Here is a 25,891-nt window from a genome sequence, read left to right as displayed (position 1 = left end):
GGGTGTTATGGTTTGGGGAGGCATTTGTGTCCAGGAGAGAACACCACTGGTCATCGTTTACGGAAATTTGACAGTTCAGCATCACATGGATGACATTCTTGGTCCGATTATCAACCGACAAGAGCTGATCCAGGTCCTCAAAGAAGAATGGCGTCGTATTCCGTGTGACGTCATGAGACTACTGACTTTTTCTGTGCGCCGGAGAGTTTTGGCTTGTCTTGTAGCAGTGGGTAGTCATACACGCTATTAATGTGACTTGTCATTGAAATTGAGCGATTTTAGATGTGTGCACCATTTGTCCATTACCCCACCTCAATTCGGGCAACTGTCATGCCAGTATCAAAAGCTGTACGTCTTTTTAAGTGCTGATACCTTGATCTTTGTAATACTCTTTTAATCTGGTATGATGTTTTTAATGAAACAGGGTCAGATGTATTCTGTTTCGTTCTCACCTAAATTTTCGGTGATAGGTGAAGATTGACATATTGGCAACAATTAGCATTTATTTGGTTGTTTCGGTAATAAAACTGGATTTATATAATTGGGCATTAATACCAGTGTTGGCTCGTAAGTTTGTAGAAACGGAGCCAGTTGTTTAATGAAAGACATACATTTCTTTTCAATATAAAGCCAGCGGCCCAAAATACTTTCAGTGCAAATCATTTAAAGGGAAAAGTTTGGAGTAGGGGTTGGTCACACACGCTATTAATGAATGTGACGTGTCACTGAACTTGAGCGATTTTTAGATGTGTTTGCCATTAATTTTTGTGTGTTGCCATTTGCTTTTTGCTACCCCGCCTCAACAACATCGTACAACTGTCATGCCAATATCGGAAGCTATACGATTGTCTTTTTAAGTGCTGATTTCGTTGATATTTGGATTTTTTCAAAACATTTTACTTCATGCATCTATCTTTTGTGCTTTTCAAACTAGAGTGATTTAAAGCTATGGTAAAGTTTCTTTTGGCCGTCAGATTAGTAGCATTTTGATGAATCATTTACAGAGAACCGCCATATGGCTGCTCAAAGGTATTAGACTATCTTCGTTTATACTTACTAGATATACTAAGCCTTGGCCGACGCCACCATTAGAGATACGCCGAATGTTTAATGGGGTGAGGTGACATGGGGTTTAACGTCGCATCCAAGATAATTGCACTTTTATAGCGGTGTGTGTGTGTGTGTGTGCGTGCGTGCGTGCGTGCGTGCGCGCTATGGCTTGCGCTAGTCCGGACTGATGCCGATTTATAGTGCTAGCCCACTGAGATACCATGCCGCAGTTTGACATTAATACCCCACTCAGACACAGTATACTGACTCCGAGCCGACCAGTCATTGTTTTAGCCCCTTAATGCGGAGCGCCAGGCAGGGTAACAACAAGTACCATCTTTTAACGTCTTTTGGTATGACGCGTCCGGGCGGACGCTCTACCACTAGACCACGGAGGCGGTCGAATGTTTGCTGAATACAAAGAGGATAGAATTCCGGTGCACTTTGGAAACCTATTGAAACATTTAGGTATTTTGGACAAATGAATTTTGAAAGAAACGTATTGAAATTGTTTGCACTAAAACATAAATGAAACGGGAAAATACATTTGAAAGATTTACTATAGATCATTAGGGGAAAATCAGATTCAAGACATAGCAGACCTAGACCAGACGGGGGAATAGATACCGTTGAAACTAGGACAGACATGATATAATGATACACTTTAGCATATATGACCCCTAACTTATTGACGTACCACGGGAATAATGCACCTTAGAACAGACGCAGTAGATAAGATTTTTGTTTTGTTTTTGTTGTTGTTACCAAACCCAAATGGGGGTCCTTCTGCTTATATTCGTATGTAATGATTCTCATAAATACGGATATGTATATCTATTAAATGACGCACGTTATGTGTTAAAATGCTGAAGCACAGCTAGATCCCATGCGGAAATGTTTTAATAACAATTTTATAGTGAGATGCTGTCAACTTTAATACATGTATCAATCACGTGATTGGGCTCACATTATTTTTTTGATAATGATAAAGCGAATTCCTGCTCGCTTCAGCAAGACCTGTGGTCAACCCAAATGCACAGATCCCACGCCCTGTCATGCGTGTACTATTTTCATTTGCAAGCGAGAACGAATGTTATGTCAAAACTGATTGGTGGACTATTTTTAAATCGGCCTGCGATTGGTCATCCACTTCCGGGTTCCCCCGTATAAACAGCCGTATACATAGCCGTTTATCCAGCCAGCGTAAACACACACTACGGGCATTCGAAACTATCGTTGACATGCGTCGAGCACGTGTTGTTGCTGTGTGTGGTTTATAAACATACCCCAAGAAAGTTTCACCTGTGTTGTGCGGCGCAGTTAGATCGCAGTTCACGTAGAAGCCTGGGCAAGATGTAACTATTTCGACGTCTGCACACAGTCACTGTCAACGGAATTGAGACGGCCTTTGGAATATTCACAGAACAGCGAACTGACGGGAATACGATATCGACATGTCTTTGTATTTCAGTAAGGCTACAATTTCATTGATTCGTGTTTTGAATAGGACAGCAAATGATATTCAATATTGTGGTAGCTATATGCTCAAGAGGCGAGCATTTCAGAACAGTGCTGTTGTCACGGACAAGTTTTCTTCATCAAGCGATAGTTTGCCCAAACTGAAACAAGTGTCACAGTCGCGACCTTTGCACCAAGATGGGAAGAAGTCGCAGCGTGTTTTACCCCAGATTGAGGTGCCAGAATACCCAGAGCTCGGTGAGGCAGAACCCCTCAATACTCCTGCCTTCAAAGGCCTTGAAACAGATTTCCCATGTCTGACTCGTGTGTAAGTATGTCGCTAAATCGTAAACGCAAGAACACGGGTCCAAAACCAGATCCATTAATGGCATGTGTTGGGGTGTTGTGAGAGGGATTTTGTGTTGTTACAAGGGTATACACACATCCATCTTTGAAGCATATTAATGGTCTGGTAATTTATTAAGGGGAGGGGGGGAGGGGGGGGGGGGGGGCAGAGCTGCTGAGTTTAAGGTGGCCGTTGGGTGCCATGAAAAAGAGACAGCGAAAGAGGGGGTGTCAAAACTACTGTATCCGACGTAATAAATTACAAAATTAGAAATATGGGGCTCTTATTAGAATATTGATTTGGTGAAAAAAACAGTTGAAAGGTAATTTTTTTTTGTTTATGCTGACAGCCTGAAATGTTTATATACGACAGATATATTTTCCAGAATTTAATTGCCCATAACTAAGGGTGCAATAACACTCAAGTGCATATTATACGCGAACAAATAAGTCTTGTGTACATTGATCAATCGGAAGGGGTGCTAATTGTGATTGTTCACTAGCCAATATATTAGCAAATATCTCCGTGGGCACTTATTACGTCGAATACGGTATTCACAACTACTTATGGGTGGTTACATTTGACGACTTTCCAAGTGGCATTGTGTGTTCATAGCCTTCGGCCATGGGAGCTGTGCCAATTAATGATTTTACACTTGTCAGAGCAGTACACAAAGTACGTGATCTAGACTTCCAGTTTCTTTTTTGTGGTAGCCTCTGTGGCTGAGTGGGTTAGATGGCTGACTTTGTGTGCTGGCGATTAGGACGGGACTCAACTCAAGAAAGTACGAGAGTGTGTACTTTACTAAAAAAGTGTTATCCCAAATATGACATTTGATAAATACATCTGATAAGGATTAACAAAAACAACATAAGGGTCAGCATGAAAGGGATTAACAACTATAATAAAGGATATATAATCCCTGTATATTTGTACCCCATCGTGTACAGAAGGTTCCTTTCTGTGGTTGCGATATCAGTCAGCCATTTTGTTGATTATGCATACCTTTAGGGACCGGCCATTTTATATTCTGGGCTGGTGGTGGGGGATGGGGATATTATAAAAAATATTGAATTATCTGTGTAAATTCTTAAAAAAGATGATTGAAAAAAAGATCTGGTTTTGTAGCTGTAGCTGAAAAAAATCTTATCTTCATAAAAAATTCCAAGACCCAAGAATATAAAATTTTCGGTCCCTTATGGTTTTTTTTGTCGTTATTAGATGTATAATGTCTGTACAATGCTGTCGTTCTTCCCACTTGCATGACCAAGGTATAAGAATCCATACCGAAATGTTGCATCATAATAGAATAGAGAAGCTGGCATCCATAAACATGATAAAATATCTAAAAATTACTTTAACTGTTTTTGTTGTTGTTTTTGTGTGTGTGTGTGTGAGTTTGTGCACATTCCAGAAGTGTGGAAGACTTTAATGCGTATACCAGCATAATCTATAATAACTCCCACTCTATTCACATTGTTATGAAGTAGGATTATTTTGAACATGCAATCCATTCATTCATTGTATGCTTTGTCATGTTGGGGTCAAGGCCACCCAGACCCAGGAGGCCAGCTGCTATTGACCCAGATCCCTGACTCCATAGGCCAGTCACTTTGACATTCATGGGTGGATTTTAGCCTCTGATAAATCACATATTCAAACATTCTGCGTTTAATACATGTAATATCGGGGGAATGGTAGATTTTTTATTTGGCATAAAGTTTGTGTTGTTTGGCTTAGAGGGAAAGTTAATGCTTATTCTGTTTGAAGTACAAGCTATTTAATATTTTACGATATAAGATGAATAAATCGCAAAGAACAATAAAGAATGAAGCATGGTTTATTTCATGATAAAACATTTTATCATATAATGGGTAGGTTTCTCGGCAGAATAAAGCCAACGGATAAAACGTTATCTGTAGGGGTCATAAGCGGATAGAGATGCAAATATCAAAGGTCAAGTTGGGACCACTTTCACTGTTTATAAACAAACATGGCATAGCCCTTGCCATTCAGTCATCGAGACAGAATTAACCATCAGGAATCTGGAGAAACTACTGGGATAATTGCTATCGTTTTCAAAAGAACAGTCTCATATACTGAAAATCAGTGTCGAACTGTGACATAGCTAAGGCATTTTACAAGTTTTGGCAACTTTGGAGATATGAATTGCGAAATCATTTAGTGAGGACACTAGCCAAGCAGGATGACTTTCCATATCTGTGCTTGTAGACCTCTGCGGCTTGGAACCTTTTCCACAAATTAAAAAAGTTGGATTTAGCCGAAATATGTTCGAATTGTTACCTTGTTTCGTTTTATCGCTTCGTGTACATTTGACAGCACATCATAACGTTATGACAGGACAAACTGTCAATAAAGTCTGACTGTGGCCGTGACGTTTCATAGACTAAGGTTAGGGTAGTTTCCCTTTGATAAAGGGCAGTTACTCTATCGGACAGACCGATGGATTGCTGCGAAAGGCAAGTAAAACAGTTTGTGTAGGCAATTGTTGTTTTGAATATATGTACTTACGTCTCTGTATAAGAAACAGGACTCTGCTGGAACTATATTGGCTACTGTCACTGTCAGATTTACTCATCAATTACCTATGTTTAGGTAATGTTTGTGAGAGATGGAAAGCGGTTTTTGAGCACAGAATTAAAGAATGACATTATATGACAAAGAGGTTATCATGCTTGTGTGTTTGGGGATGGTAAATTTCCTGTATAAGGAATAAACTCGCTAAATACAATGTTTATTCCTATCCCAAAACACACTCACATAATAACCACTGTGTATCATGTCATTTCTTGAGATTCTAATATGCGCTCGCAACTTGTTGACGTTCCTATATTGGACGACATGCTGTCTTATATATAGGTCTAAACAGCAAGCAAATCACAGAAAGTTGTGCCAAGTTAGCTGGCTGAAAATCTATTTTGATCATGTCAGTAATGGGGTAATCAGGAAAATCTGTTGAGTTCAGAAGTAGAATCAAAGAGCCCTGAGTCGGGGGATTTGTCCGACTTATACTATGTTGTGGCACCACAATTCGCTGTGCAGAGTTGCGTCCCTTGGGCACGCCAGAAACCTATGATTGTGGGTTCGAATCCCAGTTCGCCCCGATTACGTTTCTAAGTTTGTCAGCACCATATCCGTGCTCTTGGGTTTCACCGAAGTGGTAAACGTCTGAGACCTGCTTCACTTCGGGCTTTCCTCCTGCATCAAGCTGATACAGTTTGCCTTACAATTTTACTATAACGATTGGAATTTAAAAACGCCAATGGTATTGTCAATAGTATGCATTACAAAAAATAGTTTCAATTGTTGCAAATAGTTCCATTTAAAGTGAAAATTATAGGTAAAAGTCCAGTTTTTATAGGTATTTCAAACCTGCCATGGGTTGAGTTGGAAGAATTGTAACGTCAGAGTTACTTCCCTTTAGTTTGAGTAGCAAGGGAGGAAAATGGCTATCAGCAAATATTATTGCAATTGTGTGGGTACTACAGCGAAAATAGCGAAAAGTCGCCTTAAGTCTATTAAAAAGCCACATGATTGACGTACTTTCATTTTGAAATACACCTGTGATCATGGTCATAAAACAGCCTCTACTCATTTGATTATCAATACACACTGCTTACTGTAAATTTGACATCTCTCCTAATTACACTGTATTAACATTATTAACTTTATCATGAGGTGTGTTTTCAGAAAAAGTTTTACTGCTAACTTTAGTTATGCCAAGTCATGCTGACAGAGCAGATTGTCAAAGGTCGTGAACCCAGAATGGATCTGATACTGAACCAGGTGTCAGATTTCATGTACTCTACACAGTCTACAGAGCTCTAGCCAGAAGTAGGTCAGACTTGACCTGATAAAACTGCACTATTGACCAGGGCGTTGTTCCACAGAGTAATCTTAATGCTACCACTATCGTAAACCTATGTTAAGGGATGGAGTTATGATCTTCTTAGTGCTAAGATCGCTTTGTGGAATGGGGCCTTGAATAAAATGTTCAGATGTCGAGTTCACTAAGCTGGCTTCCATTGTCAGCCTATTTGTAGCTAAATCTGCTTGGGAAATGGTATATTTAGCTCACCTTCCTTAAGGTCAAGTGAGCTATGTCATTCCCTGGTGGTCTGTCCACAGTCGCCCCTTGTTCATTGGCATCTCTAAACATCTTTTCCTAAGAAACCAGATCTGTCATGAAAAAGACCTTTAATGCCTTTACTCTGACTTTTTATCCCCGCGGCATATAATGCGGGTGGATATAGCGATCAGCCAGTCTGTCTGTCCGTCCGTCCGTCCATCCATCCATCCGTCCGTCCGTAATCATTTCCTTTTCTGGGTCAGAATTCGAAAACCATTCAGTGTATTTGATCGAAACTTGGCAAATCTATCAGGCACATACTGAAGTGGTGCCTTTTGATATTTTGGGATTTTTCTAATTTTTATTTTTTTAAATTTTTATGGAATGAAGTTGGACATAGACTCAATTGGGGATGGGGTTCGTTTCCTGGGCAGAATTCGAAAACCATTCAGTGTATTTGATCGAAACTTGGCAAAGCTATCAGGCACATACTGAAGTGATGCCTTTTGATATTTATTTTTTTACGAATTTTTATTTTTTACAATTTTTATGGAATGAAGTTGGACCTAGACTCCTTTGGGGAACAGGTTCGTTTGGGGAACATGTATGCTTCTAAAAGAACATTCAACTGTTGACTCATTACATACAGAATTGCACATTTACTAGTGGTTACTTTACAGACAGCTGCCGGGGGGATATGTCATCTTTCTGATGACTTTTGTTTAATACTTTAATGGAATTTTGTAAATGAGTAGTGTGAAGTGGGTTCAACATTTAGCTTCTCTTTTTGTGTGAGGTTTTTCACTTGGACCATGCTTTAGATTCTCTTAAAATTATTAGGCATCAATGTTTCTTTCATTGATCACAAGTAGCGATTTTTATGTAATAGTTTTCAAAATGTCATGTTTCATCAGAAGTTAAATATCATATTCTCAAGAGAATAAACACTTGCCAGGTTGCAGATCGAACAATACGGCATCATTTAGGCCATTGTCTGAACTTCCATGGAGGTGCCAATATCAGTCATTGCTATATGGATTTGACATGTTGTGTGCTAGGGCTGGGACGGGTAACTCCGGTACCCGGGTACCCGGGTCGGGTGGTTACTGAGGAGGACCCGGGTACCCACAGGACTACCCGGACCTGTGGTTAGTCATGTGATATATTGTTTAATGACAAAAATTATCTAGAACTCTATTAGTCACGTGATATATTGATTAATGAAAAAGATTATCTAGAACTTTATGGTAACACTACAAGTCACTAATGTTCACATTTCTTTCTGACTATGCACCCAGTCCTTCTGATTTTTCATATGGTTGAATAAAGAAATAACTAAAAACGTTTAGCCAGGGCTATGCTAAAGATGTTCCCAATCAGACATTTTGAGACATGTCCTGGGACCTACAGTGGGTACCCGGGGAGTGTCGGGTAATAGGGGGATGGGTACCCGGGTAGGGTCGGGTAATAGGTGGGTTGGTACCCGGGTAGGGTCGGGTAATAGGGGGATGGGTACCCGGGTAGGGTCGGGTAATAGGGGGATGGGTACCCGGGTAGGGTCGGGTAATAGGGGGATGGGTACCCTGGTAGTGTCGGGTAACAGGGGGATGGGTACCCGGGTAGGGTCGGGTAACAGGGGGATGGGTACCCGGGTAGTGTCGGGTAACAGGGGGATGGGTAGTGTCGGGTAACAGGGGGATGGGTACCCGGGTAGGGTCGGGTAACAGGGGGATGGGTACCCGGGTAGGGTCAGGTAATAGGGGAGTGGGTACCCGGGTAGTGTCGGGTAATAGGCGGATGGGTACCCGGGTAGGGTCGGGTGACAGGGGGATGGGTACCCGGGTAGGGTCGGGTAACAGGGAGACGGGTACCCGGGTAGGGTCGGGTAACAGGGAGACGGGTACCCGGGTAGGGTCGGGTAACAGGGGGATGGGTACCCGGGTAGGGTCGGGTAACAGGGGGATGGGTACCCGGGTAGTGTCGGGTAATAGGGGGATGGGTACCCGGGTAGTGTCGGGTAACAGGGGGATGGGTACCCGGGTAGGGTCGGGTAACAGGGGGATGGGTACCCGGGTAGGGTCAGGTAATAGGGGAGTGGGTACCCGGGTAGTGTCGGGTAATAGGCGGATGGGTACCCGGGTAGGGTCGGGTAACAGGGGGATGGGTACCCGGGTAGGGTCGGGTAACAGGGAGACGGGTACCCGGGTAGGGTCGGGTAACAGGGAGACGGGTACCCGGGTAGGGTCGGGTAATAGGGGGATGGGTACCCGGGTAGGGTCGGGTAACACGGGGATGGGTACCCGGGTAGGGTCGGGTAACAGGGGGATGGGTACCCGGGTAGGGTCGGGTAACAGGGGGATGGGTACCCGGGTAGGGTCGGGTAACAGGGGGATGGGTACCCGGGTAGGGTCGGGTAACAGGGAGACGGGTACCCGGGTAGGGTCGGGTAACAGGGGGATGGGTACCCGGGTAGGGTTGGGTAACAGGGAGATGGGTACCCGGGTAGGGTCGGGTAACAGGGGGATGGGTACCCAGGTAGGGTCGGGTAACAGGGGGATGGGTACCCGGGTAGGGTCGGGTAATAGGGGGATGGGGACCCGGGTAGTGTCGGGTAATAGGGGGATGGGTACCCGGGTAGGGTCGGGTAACAGGGGGATGGGTACCCGGGTAGTAAATTTTGACTCGTCCCAGCCCAGTCCTTTATTGAGGTGATTATGTGCGATTAAGTTGATAATTTCATAAAAAGTCTAACCAAATAAGGAAGTCATACGTTATCCTAACCAAAAAAGGAAGTCATACGTTATCTTTACCAAATAACAAAGTCATAGGTTATCGCATGTTATCAAAACTGTTTCAGACAAAAGGCTGGTCCGGAGCCTGAGTACGACAAGATCACGACCGGGTTCAGGGTCTACAACCACGAGGCTCCCTTCAAGTTGAAGTACAATGGAGGCATCCTGCCGCACCTCCAAGTGGCCTTCGAGACGTGGGGAGAGCTGAACAAGGAGAAGAACAATGCTGTGCTCATCTCTGCTGGGCTCTCCGCCAGCTCCCACGCCAAGAGCCACGAAGTATGTGATGAGGTGCCTGATTACTTGAAGCCACATGGCCTGATATATGAAGTATGTGATGAGGTGCCTGATTACTTGAAGCCGCATGGCCCTGATATATGAAGTATGTGATGAGGTGCCTGATTACTTGAAGCCACATGGCCCTGATATATGAAGTATGTGATGAGGTGCCTGATTACTTGAAGCCACATGGCCCTGATGTATGAAGTATGTGATGAGGTGGCTGATTACTTGAAGCCACATGGCCCTGATATATGAAGTATGTGTAGAGGTGGCTGATTACTTGAAGCCACTTGGCCCTGATATATGAAGTATGTGATGAGGTGCCTGATTACTTGAAGCCACATGGCCCTGATATATGAAGTATGTGTAGAGGTGGCTGATTACATGAAGCCACATGGCCCTGATATATGAAGTATGTGATGAGGTGCCTGATTACTTGAAGCCACATGGCCCTGATATATGAAGTATGTGATGAGGTGCCTGATTACTTGAAGCCGCATGGCCCTGATATATGAAGTATGTGATGAGGTGCCTGATTACTTGAAGCCACATGGCCCTGGTATATGAAGTATGTGATGAGGTGCCTGATTTCTTGAAGCCACATGGCCCTGATATATGAAGTATGTGATGAGGTGCCTGATTACTTGAAGCCACATGGCCCTGATATATGAAGTATGTGATGAGGTGCCTGATTACTTGAAGCCACATGACCCTGATGTATGAAGTATGTGATGAGGTGGCTGATTATGTTTCAGACACTCTGTGATCTAGCCGACCTTGTGTGTATGTTTCAGACATCCGTGATCTAGCTGACCTTGTGTGTATGTTTCAGACACTGTGTGATCTAGCTGACCTTGTGTGTATGTTTCAGACACTGTGTTTCAGACATCCGTGATCTAGCTCACCTGTGTATGTTTCAGACATCCGTGATCTAGCCGACCTTGTGTGTATGTTTCTGACACTGTGTGATCTAGCTGTCCTTGTGTGTATGTTTCTGACACTGTGTGATCTAGCTGTCCTTGTGTGTATGTTTCTGACACTGTGTGATCTAGCTGACCTTGTGTGTATGTTTCTGACACTGTGTGATCTAGCTGTCCTTGTGTGTATGTTTCAGACATCCGTGATCTAGCTGTCCTTGTGTGTATGTTTCTGACACTGTGTGATCTAGCTGACCTTGTGTGTATGTTTCAGACATCCGTGATCTAGCTGTCCTTGTGTGTATGTTTCTGACACTGTGTGATCTAGCTGACCTTGTGTGTATGTTTCAGACACTGTGTTTCAGACATCCGTGATCTAGCTGTCCTTGTGTGTATGTTTCAGACACTGTGTTTCAGACACTCTGTGATCTAGCTGTCCTTGTGTGTATGTTTCAGACACTGTGTTTCAGACACTCCGTGATCTAGCTGTCCTTGTGTGTATGTTTCAGACACTGTGTTTCAGACATCTGTGATCTAGCTGACCTTGTGTGTATGTTTCTGACACTGTGTTTCAGACACTCTGTGATCTAGCTGACCTTGTGTGTTTGTTTCTGACACTGTGTTTCAGACATCCGTGATCTAGCTGTCCTTGTGTGTATGTTTCTGACACTGTGTTTCAGACACTCTGTGATCTAGCTGTCCTTGTGTGTATGTTTCAGACATCCGTGATCTAGCTGTCTTTGTGTGTATGTTTCTGACACTGTTTTTCAGACACTCTGTGATCTAGCCGACCTTGTGTGTATGTTTCAGACATCCGCGATCTAGCTGACCTGTGTACGTTTCAGACATCCGTGATCTAGCCGACCTTGTGTGTATGTTTCAGACACTCTGTGATCTAGCTGACCTTGTGTGTATGTTTCAGACATCCGTGATCTAGCCGACCTTGTGTGTATGTTTCAGACATCCGTGATCTAGCTGACCTTGTGTGTATGTTTCAGACATCCGTGATCTAGCTGTCTTTGTGTGTATGTTTCTGACACTGTTTTTCAGACACTGTGTGATCTAGCCGACCTTGTGTGTATGTTTCAGACATCCGCGATCTAGCTGACCTGTGTACGTTTCAGACATCCGTGATCTAGCCGACCTTGTGTGTATGTTTCAGACACTCTGTGATCTAGCTGACCTTGTGTGTATGTTTCAGACATCCGTGATCTAGCCGACCTTGTGTGTATTTTTCAGACATCCGTGATCTAGCTGTCCTTGTGTGTATGTTTCAGACATCCGTGATCTAGCCGACCTTGTGTGTATGTTTCAGACATCCGTGATCTAGCTGACCTTGTGTGTATGTTTCAGACATCCGTGATCTAGCCGACCTTGTGTGTATTTTTCAGACATCCGTGATCTAGCTGTCCTTGTGTGTATGTTTCAGACACTGTGTTTCAGACTCTCTGTGATCTAGCCGACCTTTTGTGTATGTTTCAGACACTGTGTTTCAGACACTCTGTGATCTAACTGACCTTGTGTGTATGTTTCAGGACAATGTCCGACCGGGATGGTGGGAGAAGTTTGTTGGGCCTGGATGTGCTGTGGACACTGACAAGTTTTTCGTCATCTGCACCAACAACCTGGGAGGCTGCTATGGCACATCGTGAGTAGCTCTCTGCTGAGCTTGCATCTGTAGAAATGATATCTCAATTCCCATTGTTCTTGCGATCTCAAATTACCCACCCTTGATTTTTATTACCATTTTCTCAATCAATGAAACTTTGAGGTAAGGAAAATGAAATGGGTAAGGGAGGTAACTTGTATCGAGAAACAAAGCCACTGCCAGTTTTAGTGGACACGAAGACCTCCTTTCCATCAAAAAGATTTTTTAGGGTTTTCTTTTGCATTTCAGTCATTTTTCAGTGTTGAATTTCTCACAAACTCTATCGTAATCAATGGGACTGACCATCATGTTGTTGATATCACCAACCCACCATGGTTTGTAACATGCATTCTGATTGGTCCGTTAGACTATGTAGTGTATCTAATCAAATTAGCTTATTGCTTATTGATAAGTTAGGCAGTATACATTGTATTTATGCATGGTTTCTACAGAGCGATATTAGTGCTATGCGCTAAGGTGAACTTACTCCCATACTTTACCATAGACTTAAGATCATCATAGCGCTCAGATCGCTTTGCGGATGGAACGCTTGTCTACATTCAATATCTCTTTGCAGGGGCCCATCATCAGTGAATCCTGTGACAGGAAAGGTATGTGACCTAGGGTCATGTCTTCCGTAGGGTCTAAGGCAATCTTATTAAAATCAGATCCTAGTTCTCGCTTCCGCTAATCAAAGTTCTCAGGACATCCCATTACGGGTCATGTCAGAATGATCTTTTGCAAACTTTGACCGATCACTGAAATGACTAACAAGAAGTCAACATCAGCCAATTAGAAAGCAGCTTCTCTCAAGCTTCAAGACACTTGTTTCAGCCTGGCTATTTCCATTTCAGACTACGGTTGAAAAATATGTTGACACAGTTCTTGATGAAAGTTTTGAAAACTGAACAAACGAAACATACCAGCATGTCTAAATTATGGTTGCAATTGTATGGCAGTGCTTCCTACTGTGCAATGCCTCCTCCGTTCAAATGTTTATCACACGGAAGCGAGAGATAGATAGTAATTTTAATGGAATCACTGGTACGGGCTGTAACTGTCGTTCCGAATTCCCTGTGTTAACGTTTTGGAGGTTGCATGATTAGAAAACACATTCCGACTGTCACTTTCATGATCTGGTAAGCAACGCTTTGATTGGTCGGATGAAAGGTGACCCGTAATGGGATGTCCTCAGATCTTTGTTTAGCAATAGCGAGAACTAACACTGACTGAGATCTGATTTTAAGGAGATGGGGTCTAAGGCCAGCTCATGCTAAATCTTGTACAGTAAAACGTTTGCAATTTGACTTGTTTGGAAAACGACATAAATTTAGTCCTTCTCATCACATGTAATATTTTGGGAAGTAGTGCACTTTACCATGAGAACTTTTTCAGATTTCAATTAACGCTGCATGGAGGATCGACCTCACGTTGCCAGTTTGAAACTGTGCTATGGTAATGAGTTGGTCTAATTAGCCAACACCCTACCATTGGACAATGAGCGCTAAGAAATTACACAATCGCAAATAATGAGTCCTCGTTAAGTGATCAGCACCTGACTCTTGACCTCTTTATGTGCATGCGCAGTCTGCACATTTTCTGTGTGCAACTCAAAATTTGATAAAAGAAATTCAGATTTTCCTTATGTTACATTAGATTAAATCATTAAAAGAGATAGCTGACCGGTACCCTACCTTACAACTAACCAAAGAGGTGCCTAACCCTAAGGATCGTAAAGTGGTGCTTGTTTGGCAAGTGGTCCCCATGCTTAAGGATGGAGAAGGTGTTGGATTGGAAAGGGGTACCTCTCCCTAATGATTGTCAAGGGGTGCTTGGTCAGAAAGGGTCGGGGGTATATAGTTATACCAAGGTTCCGTCCGTCCGAAAACTTTGTTCGCGCGATTTCTCTTAAACTATTCAGTGGATTCATCTCAAACTTAGTACATATAATCTGTGTCATAAGGAGGGGTGCAGTCAAAAGAAAAAATTTGTTTTTATTAATTTTCAATTTTTTTATGAATTTTTCAAACCCTTGCCCTATCCATTATTTAATTTGAAACTACTGACACTCAAGGCGGGTCGGGGGTATTAGTGAGCCACGCACACTTTTGCCCTTGTTTTGGATAGATTTGGGGTATCGTACTCCTACCCTTCCTCAACTAACCCTTAGGTTTGAAGAGGCATGGGAGGTCTGGGAAACAAGAGCCAATTAGCACTAAATAAACTGCACCTGGTAAACTGCAATGTTATTATACTTGGTTCGGGCTTAAGATACTTCAGGTGGTGGTAATGTGTGATCCACTGAAACTTGAACATGACTCTCACTGTTGTTTTTGCAGCCTTACGGAACAACATTCCCCATTGTCAGTGTAGAGGATATGGTCAATGCTCAGATGCTTCTCCTTCATCACCTCGGCATCCAGAAGGTAAGTGGACCACCTCGGCATCCAGATAGTAGGAGAATAAGTGGACCATCTCGGCATCCAGAGAGTAAGAGAGTAAGTGGACCATCTTGGCATCCAGAGAGTAAGTGGACCATCTTGGCATCCAGAGAGTAGGAGAGTATGTCGACCATCTTGGCTTCCAGAGAATAAGTTGACCATCTCGGCATCAAGAGTGTAAGAGAGTAAGTGGACCATCTCACCTTCCAGACAGTAGGAGAGTAAGTTGACCATCTCAGCTTCCAGAGAATAAGTTGACCAGCAGATATCAAATGAAGTTGTTCTTGGTATCTGGGCATGAGGTAATCAAACAATAATCTCATTGTACAGGTTCAAATCTCATTCAGTGTAATTGGAGATGGACTTAAGCACAAAATCACATCTTTCCTGATTTCGATTTTCTGAAAATGAATTTTCATTGTGTTTCAGTATATTTAGGATGTTTTAGACAGTATCAGCATCAGTTTCCCTCCTGTGACCAATGCCCCCTCCTCACCCCTGTTTAAATTACCTGGATGCTTTTTCCCCCTGTCAGGAAGTTGGGCAGGGATATAGGAACAGAGTCCAGCAGTCCGTCTGTCTGCTTCTCAAACGAGACAAATTTTCTCAAGAACTATTTTTATTTTACACACTGATAGTACTGGTCATGATCTTAAATGAGTTCGAATTTGAGGCTTGATTTCATTTATTACAGAGTTAACAAACAAATGAACAAACAAAATTCTAATGTGCCCCATGGTGGGGGAAAGTGATAATGCTGTTTTTCTTGGTGACTTATGTTTCGCCTCTTTTCTTCAGCTACATGCGTCTGTGGGTTCGTCCCTCGGTGGGATGTGCTCTGTCCTCAATACTGTCCTGTATCCTGAGAGAGTCGGAAGGTCAGTATGATCTAGCGAGATTCACCGTCAGTATGGTCGTATCCACTCTTCCCCATCACATATCACTACAAACAGATGCAGTTAGTCACTATTTTTATCCAACTGATGAAACCCTTCCAAGAGGGAGATATCAACTGCTCAGATTACTTTGTGGAAACGGCAGTATTGTGGCTCAACCTGGAGGCTATCTATACCTCAATATGTGGCAATGGTAGAGTTTGCACATCCGATTCATGCATTGATTTAGGCTCATCTGACCTCAGTGAGTTATGAACTATTTACATAGACTTGTCATGATGACTGACCACATGTTTTATGGGGGTCATTTTCTAAATTTGGGAGTCATGATTTTCCCAGCCATGTTCACTGTCAAGTACTCTGCGACTGCAGTAGTAAAGCAGTTGACAGAAATACTCGCAGCTGATTGGCTAGTGTGTAGTCATGCCAGTTATTCCTTGCGATATCAATATATAAACTGACCAGCGGAGTAGCGTTCTGTATTTTAAAAAAAAGATATTGTGTAAATACTCTGTCTGAATTTTTTATTTCCTCAGCAGATTTATTGCATCAGTTATGACCTGCATGAAAAACTTTTGCAAGTATTTCAGGAAATTATTGAGTCAATTATGCAGGAATTACGCGTCATGTCAGACATTCATCATACCTCCATGTCAGATGGATGAGATATGATTGGTTCACGTGATCTTGATAAAATATTATGTATCCCGCCTGGGAAGGAAATAAGTTTCTGAGTGGAGAATAAATCTCTTATACCCCACCATGAAGAAGACCAGTTCGCGTGGATATCTGAAAAGCAGAAAAATCTCTTATACCCCGCTTCAATGCAAAAAGCAGCATGCTTCCAAGTCAATGAAAGCCACGTGACATAGTTATAAGTTAACCTCAGCTCAGTCGAACAGCTGATTTTTATCAATTTTGAATTTGTTTTAATTTTTTTACAAAGTCACTTTATAACATGTCGGTAGGATAACTTCGTTGTAGCAGTATCATTCAGGCTACATAGGGTTTTATGTGTCCCTCGTTAGGAGATCCGGGGTAGAATAGGTTTTCAGCAACCCATGCTTGCCATGAAAGGCGAATATGCTTGCCGTAAAAGGCGAATATGCTTGTCGTAAAAGGCGACTAACAGGATCGGGTGGTCAGGCTCGCTGACTTGGTTGATGCATGTCATCGTATCCCAATTGCAAATGATATCAATCAATGGATTGTTTCGACCAGACTACTATTTAAAGACAACCGTTATATAGCTGGCTGAGTGCGGTGATAAAAACACACAAACAAACAAACAGTGAGTCAGAATCTTTGAGAGCCATGTTTGTTTGTTTGTTGATCAGGTTGATTTCCATATCGTCCTGTGCTCAGTCCCACCCGTCGGCCATCGCACTCCGCTACCTCCAGCGCAAGTGCATCATGAGTGACCACAACTGGAACAAGGGCCACTACTATGATGGAGAATTCCCCATGATCGGCATGAAACTGGCCAGGTGAGCTATGCACGAGTGAGCCGGTGCCAGCTGGTTGAGTGTTCAAATAATCATTTGTGTTTGTCTCACAAGGCTAAAAAAATAATTGTCTTGGCTCCAGGCACCGCCCGCATCATCATAAAGTCTCGTACTTTTCATTTATGTTTCTTTTTTCAAAGAAAAATAAAAAAATCCTATTACAGTCAAGTCCCGTTAATCCGACATCGATGGTTGAATATGATTATGTCGGATTAATGAGTATGTCGGATAAACGAATTTAGTAGTATCAACATTCGTGATCGAAAATCGGACAACTACACGATAGATAAGGATTCAAACACATAATAAAAAATATATAATACATATTCATATTGTTATGTTACATTGTTGGCGCAATATGTTTTCTAATCATGCAACCTCTAATGTTTAACACAAAACAACTGTTACGGACTGTATGACCGATTCAAAATACTTTAAAAAGCATAGTCTGGAATGGAAGTTGCATCTTTGAAACTTGTACCCAATGCTTAAGAAAGCTGCTTTCTAAGTGGCTAACGTCAACTTCCTGTTGGTCATTTCATTGGTAGGTCAAAGTTCACGAAAGGTTGTTCTGACGTGACCTGTAATGGGATGTCCTCGTCGATAGCGAGAACTTGTATCTGATTTTAATAAGATTGAGGTAATCTAAGCATGTGAATTATCCTGTTTTCTTTATTTAAAGCGTTAATTGTTTATTGTTAAGCAAGTTTATCTCTGCAGCCGTAGTAATATGCAGCTACCAGCCGATTCATCCCGCATCAAAACACGGACTATTCATGGGCAGATGACCATGGACTATGCTGAATCACTGTGTCGGATTAACAAGATCGATTAATGAGTGATTTTGGTAATTCGTTGCAAATTAGGTGTGTCTGAGTCGGAGTGTAACAGGCCTAAATAGCACTGATTTAATCGGTTCCCATCATTAGTGTTTGATAAAGCCGATTGTCGGATTAACGAGAGTCGGATTATCGAGACATGACTGTACTCAACAATATGATGCAATATAGCAGTTACTTCCCTTTACATGCCCACTGCTTTACTGTGCATCTCATGATGCAGTTATGTTTTTAATTAACAATTTTTTTATAAATTTGAACATTATGTAGGGACTGGTAATTAATTATGCGGGGCTGCTCATTAAAATTGTTATATGTATTGTTTGTGGGGGTTGGGATGGGGGAAGAAAAAATGTTACATGAAATGGGGGAGGGGGTGATCAAAGTATGAAACAGTCTTAAGACATCCAATAGATGGGTTTTCCAGTTAACAATGTTTTTTCAGATGCAGCCATATTCCCATTCATTTAACAATATGATCTGAACATGGAATTAGCTTATCCACATACAAGATCGTCCGTTGTCTTGTTGATTGTGGATAGAGCGTCTGCAAGATCGGGGCTTCTATCTCCGGCCACATCACACAAAAAAACTGCCGACTTCCATTCCAGACACCGCCTCCGTGGTCTAGCGGTAGAGTGTCTGCCCAGAGGGTGGATGGTTGGGGGTTCGATCTTCGGCCATGTCATACCAAAAGATGTTAAAAGATGGTACTTGTTGTTACCCTGCCTTGTGCTCGGCATTAAGGGGATAAAACAAGGACTGATTAGCTCAGTCAGTATACTGTGTCTGAGTGGGGTATTCATGTTAAACTGCGACATCTTCGGCCATGTCATACCAAAAGACGTTAAAAGATGGTACTTGTTGTTACCCTGCCTTGTGCTCGGCATTAAGGGGATAAAACAAGGACTGATTAGCTCAGTCAGTATACTGTGTCTGAGTGGGGTATTCATGTTAAACTGCGACATCTTCGGCCATGTCATACCAAAAGACGTTAAAAGATGGTACTTGTTGTTACCCTGCCTTGTGCTCGGCATTAAGGGGATAAAACAAGGACTGATTAGCTCAGTCAGTATACTGTGTCTGAGTGGGGTATTCATGTTAAACTGCGGCATGGTATCTCAGTGGGCTAGCACTATAAAACTGGCATAAGTCCACACGAATACAAACATGCAGGCACGAATCGCTTTATCAGTGCATTAATCTTCAACAATAGGTCGAAACCTTTTCACCTAACCTCACCACTCAAGTAGTTGAAGTTCTGATGCCGTAACATTATATTTTCATATGGCTGTTTACTTAATAGGAACAGTTTCATGGTGTGTTATTAACTGAATTGTTTTCCCAGGGAAATCGCCACCCTCACCTATCGCAGTGGCCCAGAGTGGAATGAGAGGTTTGGGCGTAGTCGCATCAGCGACATTGACCCCCCCTCACTGTGTCCGACATTCCATATAGAGAACTACTTGGAGCACCAGGGAGAGAGTTTCAGCACCAAGTTTGACCCCAATTCTCTCCTGTATATCTCAAAGGTAGGCGTAGTGTGCTATGTTAAGAAACGCTCTTGTTCGTTTAAGGTTCATACTTGTTCTATATCTCTGCTTGTGAAAAGTACTATGTCTTACAAGCCAGCTAGAGTGATTGCCCCTGGATTGGATGTTACCAAGCTCCTTCCCAGCGCATGACACCCTCGTTACACTCTCGGTGCATCGCTGCTACCAGTATGGGCGTGGCCATTACAAGAATCTTGAAAATTGCCCTCAAACCCCCAATGTAGTAATGTTTATACTTTTGTTTATGTCTTTGGGAATGCCATACAGTTGTTTTTTAAAAGCTTTACGACTGACCATACATGAATTTACTTGGTTGTTTGTATAATCAGATTGGTTCGAGATTGCAGACTAATGGAAATTCGCTCAAATTCCCCATTTCATTCTTACTATACCAATTACATGATAGTTGAAATGAAATAGAAATTCAAATTGACAAACAAAGAATATGATTTAGTTAGGGTAAGAGTATTAGGCGTCATGGCAGTCATCGCTTGTTTGTTAGCATAACGGTCCGTCGGTTGGGAGTACAACTCCACGCATGGTTGTGACTGCCTATCACAGTGGGGAGTTTTAACTGGTGGCAGCGATAGTGTAGAGAGCTCCGCAGACTGGCTATCGCTGTGAGGAGCTTGGGACGTAACATGGCATGCCAAGTAAGCATGTACTGAAACCTGAAAACTGAAAACTGAGTTGTTCATCATCATCCATCACAGCAGGTACATTGTTGGTGAAACAAGCTCAGCCTCTTTAGGAGATAAACGTTAGCAAGGGTACATATCTTAATACATGCTGTGAATTCTTTAATAGAGAGTACCGTATTCATTATAATACGCGCCCAGGGCGCTCTCAAAATTAGAAATAGGTGGCTCTTATTAGAATTTTATTTTGGGGAAAAAAAGAGAGTTGAAAGATAAATTTTGTGGTTTATGCTGACAGCCTGAAATGTTTATGTACGACAGATATATTTTTCCAGAATTTAATTTCCCATAATTAAGAGTGCATATAACACACGAGTGCGTATTTTACGTGAATAAATAAGTCTTGTGTACATTGATCAATTGGAAGGGGTGCTAATTGGGATTGTTCACTAGCCAATGTATTAGCAAATGTTGCCATGGGCGCTTATTACGTCAAATACGGTATGTGTGTGTTTCATATGGTATTCCTGGAACATTGCCAGAATCAGACACCAAAGACATTAGACTTGACAAAGTATCAGACTTTGAGAGGGTTTACTGTCGGACATTGCTTGAGGGGAGGGGAGCACTCATTGCTATGTGCTACGGGAGTAATCATTACATCATACTGAAGAAGCATAAAACTCACTGCTTGAAATGCCTTCAGTTTGTTTGTTTGTTTGTTGTTTAATGCCACACTCAGCAAATTCCAGCTATATGACAGCTATCTGTAAATAATTGAGCCTGGACCAGACAATCCAGTGACTGATATCATGATCATCGATCTACGCAGTTGGGATACGATGACATGCATCAATCAAATCAGCGAGTCTGACCACCCAATCCCCCTAGACGATTCTTACGAGAAGCATAGTCGCCGCTTATGGCAAGCATGTGTTGCTGAAGACCTATTCTATCCCGGATCTTCACGGGTGCAATGCCTTCTGGGAAAGAAGTCAATATATTTAAGAAGTAAACGACGAGTGGAAGTTGTTTATCATATTATAAAACACTGCAGGGTGAATAAACTATGAGGGGTGAAAGCAAAAAAATGTTACCCAAATTTTAATTGTGATGACTCCCTCACTAGAATTTGACCTAAAAAATGTCAAACAAGTACATTTTACGAACAGGTGGGTTATTTTTTTATTTCCCGCATATTTTCACAATCCTCACATCGATTATCTGTACAGTATACTAGGGTTATAACAAACTCAAAGGAACCACTAATTTTAGTTTGTTATAACCGCAGTTTGTTATATGCATTTTACAGCAAATATACAGCAAATTGCCGGGACCGAAAAATATCTGTTGACTGTATTTGTATCTCTCCCACTTTTGGATACGATCGTTCTGCCACTACATATATATGAGCAGCCCAGCTAAAACTATAAAACAATTCACTAGACACTTCACTCTAAAAAATAACGCCATCTAATATGTGAAGTTATCAAGTTGCGAGCACATATTTGAATCTCCAGAAATGACGTCTTGATAGACCAATGTTTTCTCGTGAAATAGACTACACTTCGTTCTTCATTGTTCTATGTGATTTGGGGCGGTGGGGTAGCCTAGTGGTTAAAGCGTTCGCTCGTCACGCCGAAGACCCGGGTTCGATTCTCGACATGGGTACAATGGCTGAAGCCCATTTCTGGTGTCGCCGGACATGATATTGCTGGAATATTGCTAAAAGCGGCGTAAAACCATACTCACTTATTCACTCACTCTATGTGATTTATCTATGTGTCTGCAATTAATTATATACTGCAATTAAACACACATCAAATCACAAATGTCTGTTTGTTTCAGGCAATGGATCTGTTTGATGTGGCTGAAGGTTTCAGCTCACTAGAGGAGGGGCTATCGCAGGTGACCTGTCCAGCGATGATCATTGGCGTGCAGACGGACATCTTGTTCCCCATATGGCAACAACGCAAACTGGCTCAGGTGTTGCAGGATGCAGGTAGGATGGAGAGGCAGCTACATCAGCATCCCCGTACTGGGTGCACCATAGTCTTACACATGGCTCATATAACAACCGTAGTTGCTCTAATAAGCACCCGAGTGCTAAGAACATCGACAAAGGAGTGTGCTTAATACGGTTAATGTGGTATGTCAAGACCTTGCCTGAGTGGGCTTCAGACAGTGGAGAATAGTTTCTCTTCTGGATGTGATCGGTATGTCAGTACCGAAGCATGGGTCGGTCCGTCTTCAAGGACTCCTGTACAAGGCCAGGGGAGATAACTCACATCCTCACTTCTCAGGTTTCAGAAACAGTGTCTGGAATTTGATGATTCTAAGAAAACAAAAACTGATTTTGATGATGTGGTATATGTTTGTTAAAATCAGGTACTTGAGAACAGGTCAGGTTTCCAGACACGTGTACAAGTTTTTTAGTCCTGCCAATCATTGTCCTGCAGTCCTTGAATTAAGCGTAGTACCATTTTAATGTTGGCCCTGCATTTATTACTCCCGCCTTGAAGTGGAAGGGATATATAGAAATGGGTGCTGTCCGTCCGTCTGTTTGTCCGTCACATTTCGTTTCCGGAGAAATATCTCAACCAAAGTTGGCACATAGATAGGTCTAGTGGTGAGTTGGTGCCTTTTGATAGTTTGGGATTTTTTACAAATTTATTTTTCAAGTTTCCATGGCAACGACTGACTGAAAATGGCGGTAGTGCTTGTTCTGGAGAAGATCTTGAAAGCCATACAATATTTCTCCACCAAACTTGGCACATAAATAGGTTTAGTGGTAAACTGGTGCATTTTGATAATTTGGGATTTTTGAAAGATTTATTAGATTTATTTTTCAAGTTTCAGTGGCAATGATTTTCACTGAAAATGGCGATAGTGCTCATTCCAGAGCAGATCCCCCAAAAAGTACAATTTGTCAACCGGACATGTCATATTACCAGAGGATATGAGTATTTCATGCTTGTTATTTCCAGGTAACGACTCAGTGACCTTCTATGAACTCAACTCCATGTACGGCCATGACACATTCCTCCTGGATCTGAATGGCGTAGGCACTGCAGTGAAGGTAGGCAGAGTGGAGCAGGTTTAGGGCCTGTTCAACAACGCAATAACTACTACTAGCGGAAGTGGGTAGAATACATCCCCCATAACCCATGCTGGTCTTACGAACTGACCACACCCTTCTCCCATTTTGGTAAACTATTTCCTGGATCCAGTCCCGTGGTTCCCACGGTCGGAAATTCCCCGCCCTTGATTTTCATGAACATATTACCGACCAATCAAACGTCGAGATAAGGAAAAAGGAACGGTTAAAGGAAGACTTGTTTTGATGGACATGAAGATGTCCTTCCTATCTAAAAGATGTTTCGAGGGCTTTCTTTTGCATGATTGGGTTTTTCTTCAATGTTGAATTTCTTATCTTGAATATCTTAATATGATGGGACTGACCGCTATGTTGTGATATCACCAACTCAACACGGAGGCTGATTAGTAACTCACAATCTGATTGGTCTGTTACACTAAGTAGCGTAACAAATGGAATTGGCTGATAAAATCAAGGGCAGTTATTTTGAGATTGCGAGAACCACGGTAACGGATACAGGTGGTGTGTAGCTTTACTGAAATGTGAGCCCTGTAGATATAGAGGTTGTCTGGTGCATAGACTTACCTGGACCTGCTTAGCAACCGATAACCTGATCCATGGGTTGGCCGAGGTGTCCTGTATTTCTCTGATAACAGGACCATTAAAGTTTGTTTGATTGTTGTTTAACGCTGCATGCCCCAATATTCCAGCTATATGACGGCAGTCTGTAAATAATTGAGCCTGGACCAGACAATCCAGTGATTGACATCATGAGCATTAATCTAGGCAACTGGGATATGATGACATGCATCAACCATGTCAGAGAGGCTGCCTCACAAGCGTAGTCTCCCCTTACGGCAAGCATGGGTTGCTGAAGATCTATTCTCTGCCCGGACCTTCACTGGTTTCGACCAATAAAGGGGAAGAGGCTTTTTAATTTTTATTTTAATTTTATATTATAGCATCGGATGCAACGTTCAAACATCTTTAAAATTAAGAAAATATGATTTTAAAAATTCCAGTTTTCAACAAAATAATAGTTTTTCCCAATTTTCCTGCCTCACTCACTCACTTCTTGCAGGGCTTCCTGGAGACGGACATGTCCGAGAGGGGGATACTGGCCAAAGAAGTGCTCAAGAGGAAGGCCTCCAAGAAGACCAGTGTCAAGCTAGGTTCCTGAGCCCTGTGAATCAAGGAAACAATCATGTTGATGTCTCTAAATAATGCAATAGAAGGAAAACATAGTCATTTCTGTTATGGTGTACAATGTTTCTGTAGCAGGGTGTGGAGTCATCCCACAGATGACATCCTTACCTTGTCAGCTTGCTGACAGGGTTTACTTTTTTGGTCATGTGGACAAGGTGTCTGACCTGTGATCAGGAGGTCCGTGGTTCAAATCCCATCACGGGACTCGGAAATTTTGTGGCCGCTACATTTCCATAAACAATTCAGTATTGTGTTGAGCCTGGGACGAGACTTCCTGTATTATGTCTGCCAGAATGTCTTAACTCACCTGTCCAGAAAAGCCCTGAGAGTATATGATCTTCTGTGGCTTCAAGTTCGACGTCATCCCCAGTGCCAGCAGGATTGTCGTCCAGAAAGTTTAAATTTAAATTTTGAAACTGATTTGACCTTTGTGTTTGGACCATGATGATAATACATCTCAAAATACATTTTTTGTCCTGTAAATATCCTCTCAGAAGCCACTTGACCAATGGCTTATACTTGTTTCTCCTGCAGTATTTACCCAGAGAGTATTTCAGTATCCGTACTGACAGCTTCCTTTGTTATGTGGCTGTCTTTGTTGACATTTTGAACTAGTCACTACATATCCAGGTGAGCTATTTCACAGATTTGAGGTTTGAAGCTGGAGGAGGCTGTCCGTAGCTTGGAAACCATGAGTTTTTTCATCCAAACTTGGTACATGTTTTTTGTTTTTTTGTTTTTTGTTTAACACAGCACTCAGCAATATTCCAGCTAAATGACGGTAGTCTGTACATAATCAAGTCTGGACCAGACAATCCAGTGATTGACATCATGAGCATCGATCCAACCAATTGGGATCGATGGCATGCTTCAACCAAGTCAGCAAGCCTGACCACCCGATCCTGTTAGTCGCCTCTTACGACAAGCATAGTCGCCTGTTACGACAAGCATGGGTTGCTGAAGACCTATTCAATTTAGTGCTGTTAAAAATACTGGTAACCGAGCTCTACACTGAAAGTACTGCGTGTTCTTCTCCTAATTTAATAGGCCTTTTCACTCTTCATGCATCTTCGACCCGTGAAGATCTGGGGTAGAATAGGTCTTCAGCAACCCATGCTTGCCGTAAAAGGCGA

At 42.3% G+C, this 25,891-nt stretch overlaps 1 protein-coding gene across 1 annotated transcript; it reads left to right on the top strand.

Annotated features, from left to right (window-relative positions):
* Positions 1–2,280: 2,280 nt before the first annotated feature.
* LOC139473030 (serine O-succinyltransferase-like) lies at positions 2,281–25,508 on the top strand. The gene is made up of 11 exons (XM_071255542.1): positions 2,281–2,836; positions 9,802–10,015; positions 12,471–12,583; positions 13,161–13,194; positions 14,923–15,009; positions 15,823–15,902; positions 17,258–17,407; positions 19,613–19,796; positions 22,304–22,457; positions 23,443–23,534; positions 24,634–25,508. The coding sequence occupies exons 1-11, from the start codon at positions 2,505–2,507 to the stop codon at positions 24,730–24,732; spliced, it is 1,539 nt and encodes a 512-aa protein (XP_071111643.1). The 5' UTR covers positions 2,281–2,504; the 3' UTR covers positions 24,733–25,508.
* Positions 25,509–25,891: the final 383 nt, after the last annotated feature.

This window comes from Haliotis cracherodii, unplaced genomic scaffold, assembly GCF_022045235.1.
Source record: "Haliotis cracherodii isolate W230 unplaced genomic scaffold, xgHalCrac1.p SCAF_26, whole genome shotgun sequence".
NCBI lineage: Eukaryota > Metazoa > Mollusca > Gastropoda > Lepetellida > Haliotidae > Haliotis > Haliotis cracherodii.
This window is presented reverse-complemented; position numbering and strand designations above follow the sequence as displayed.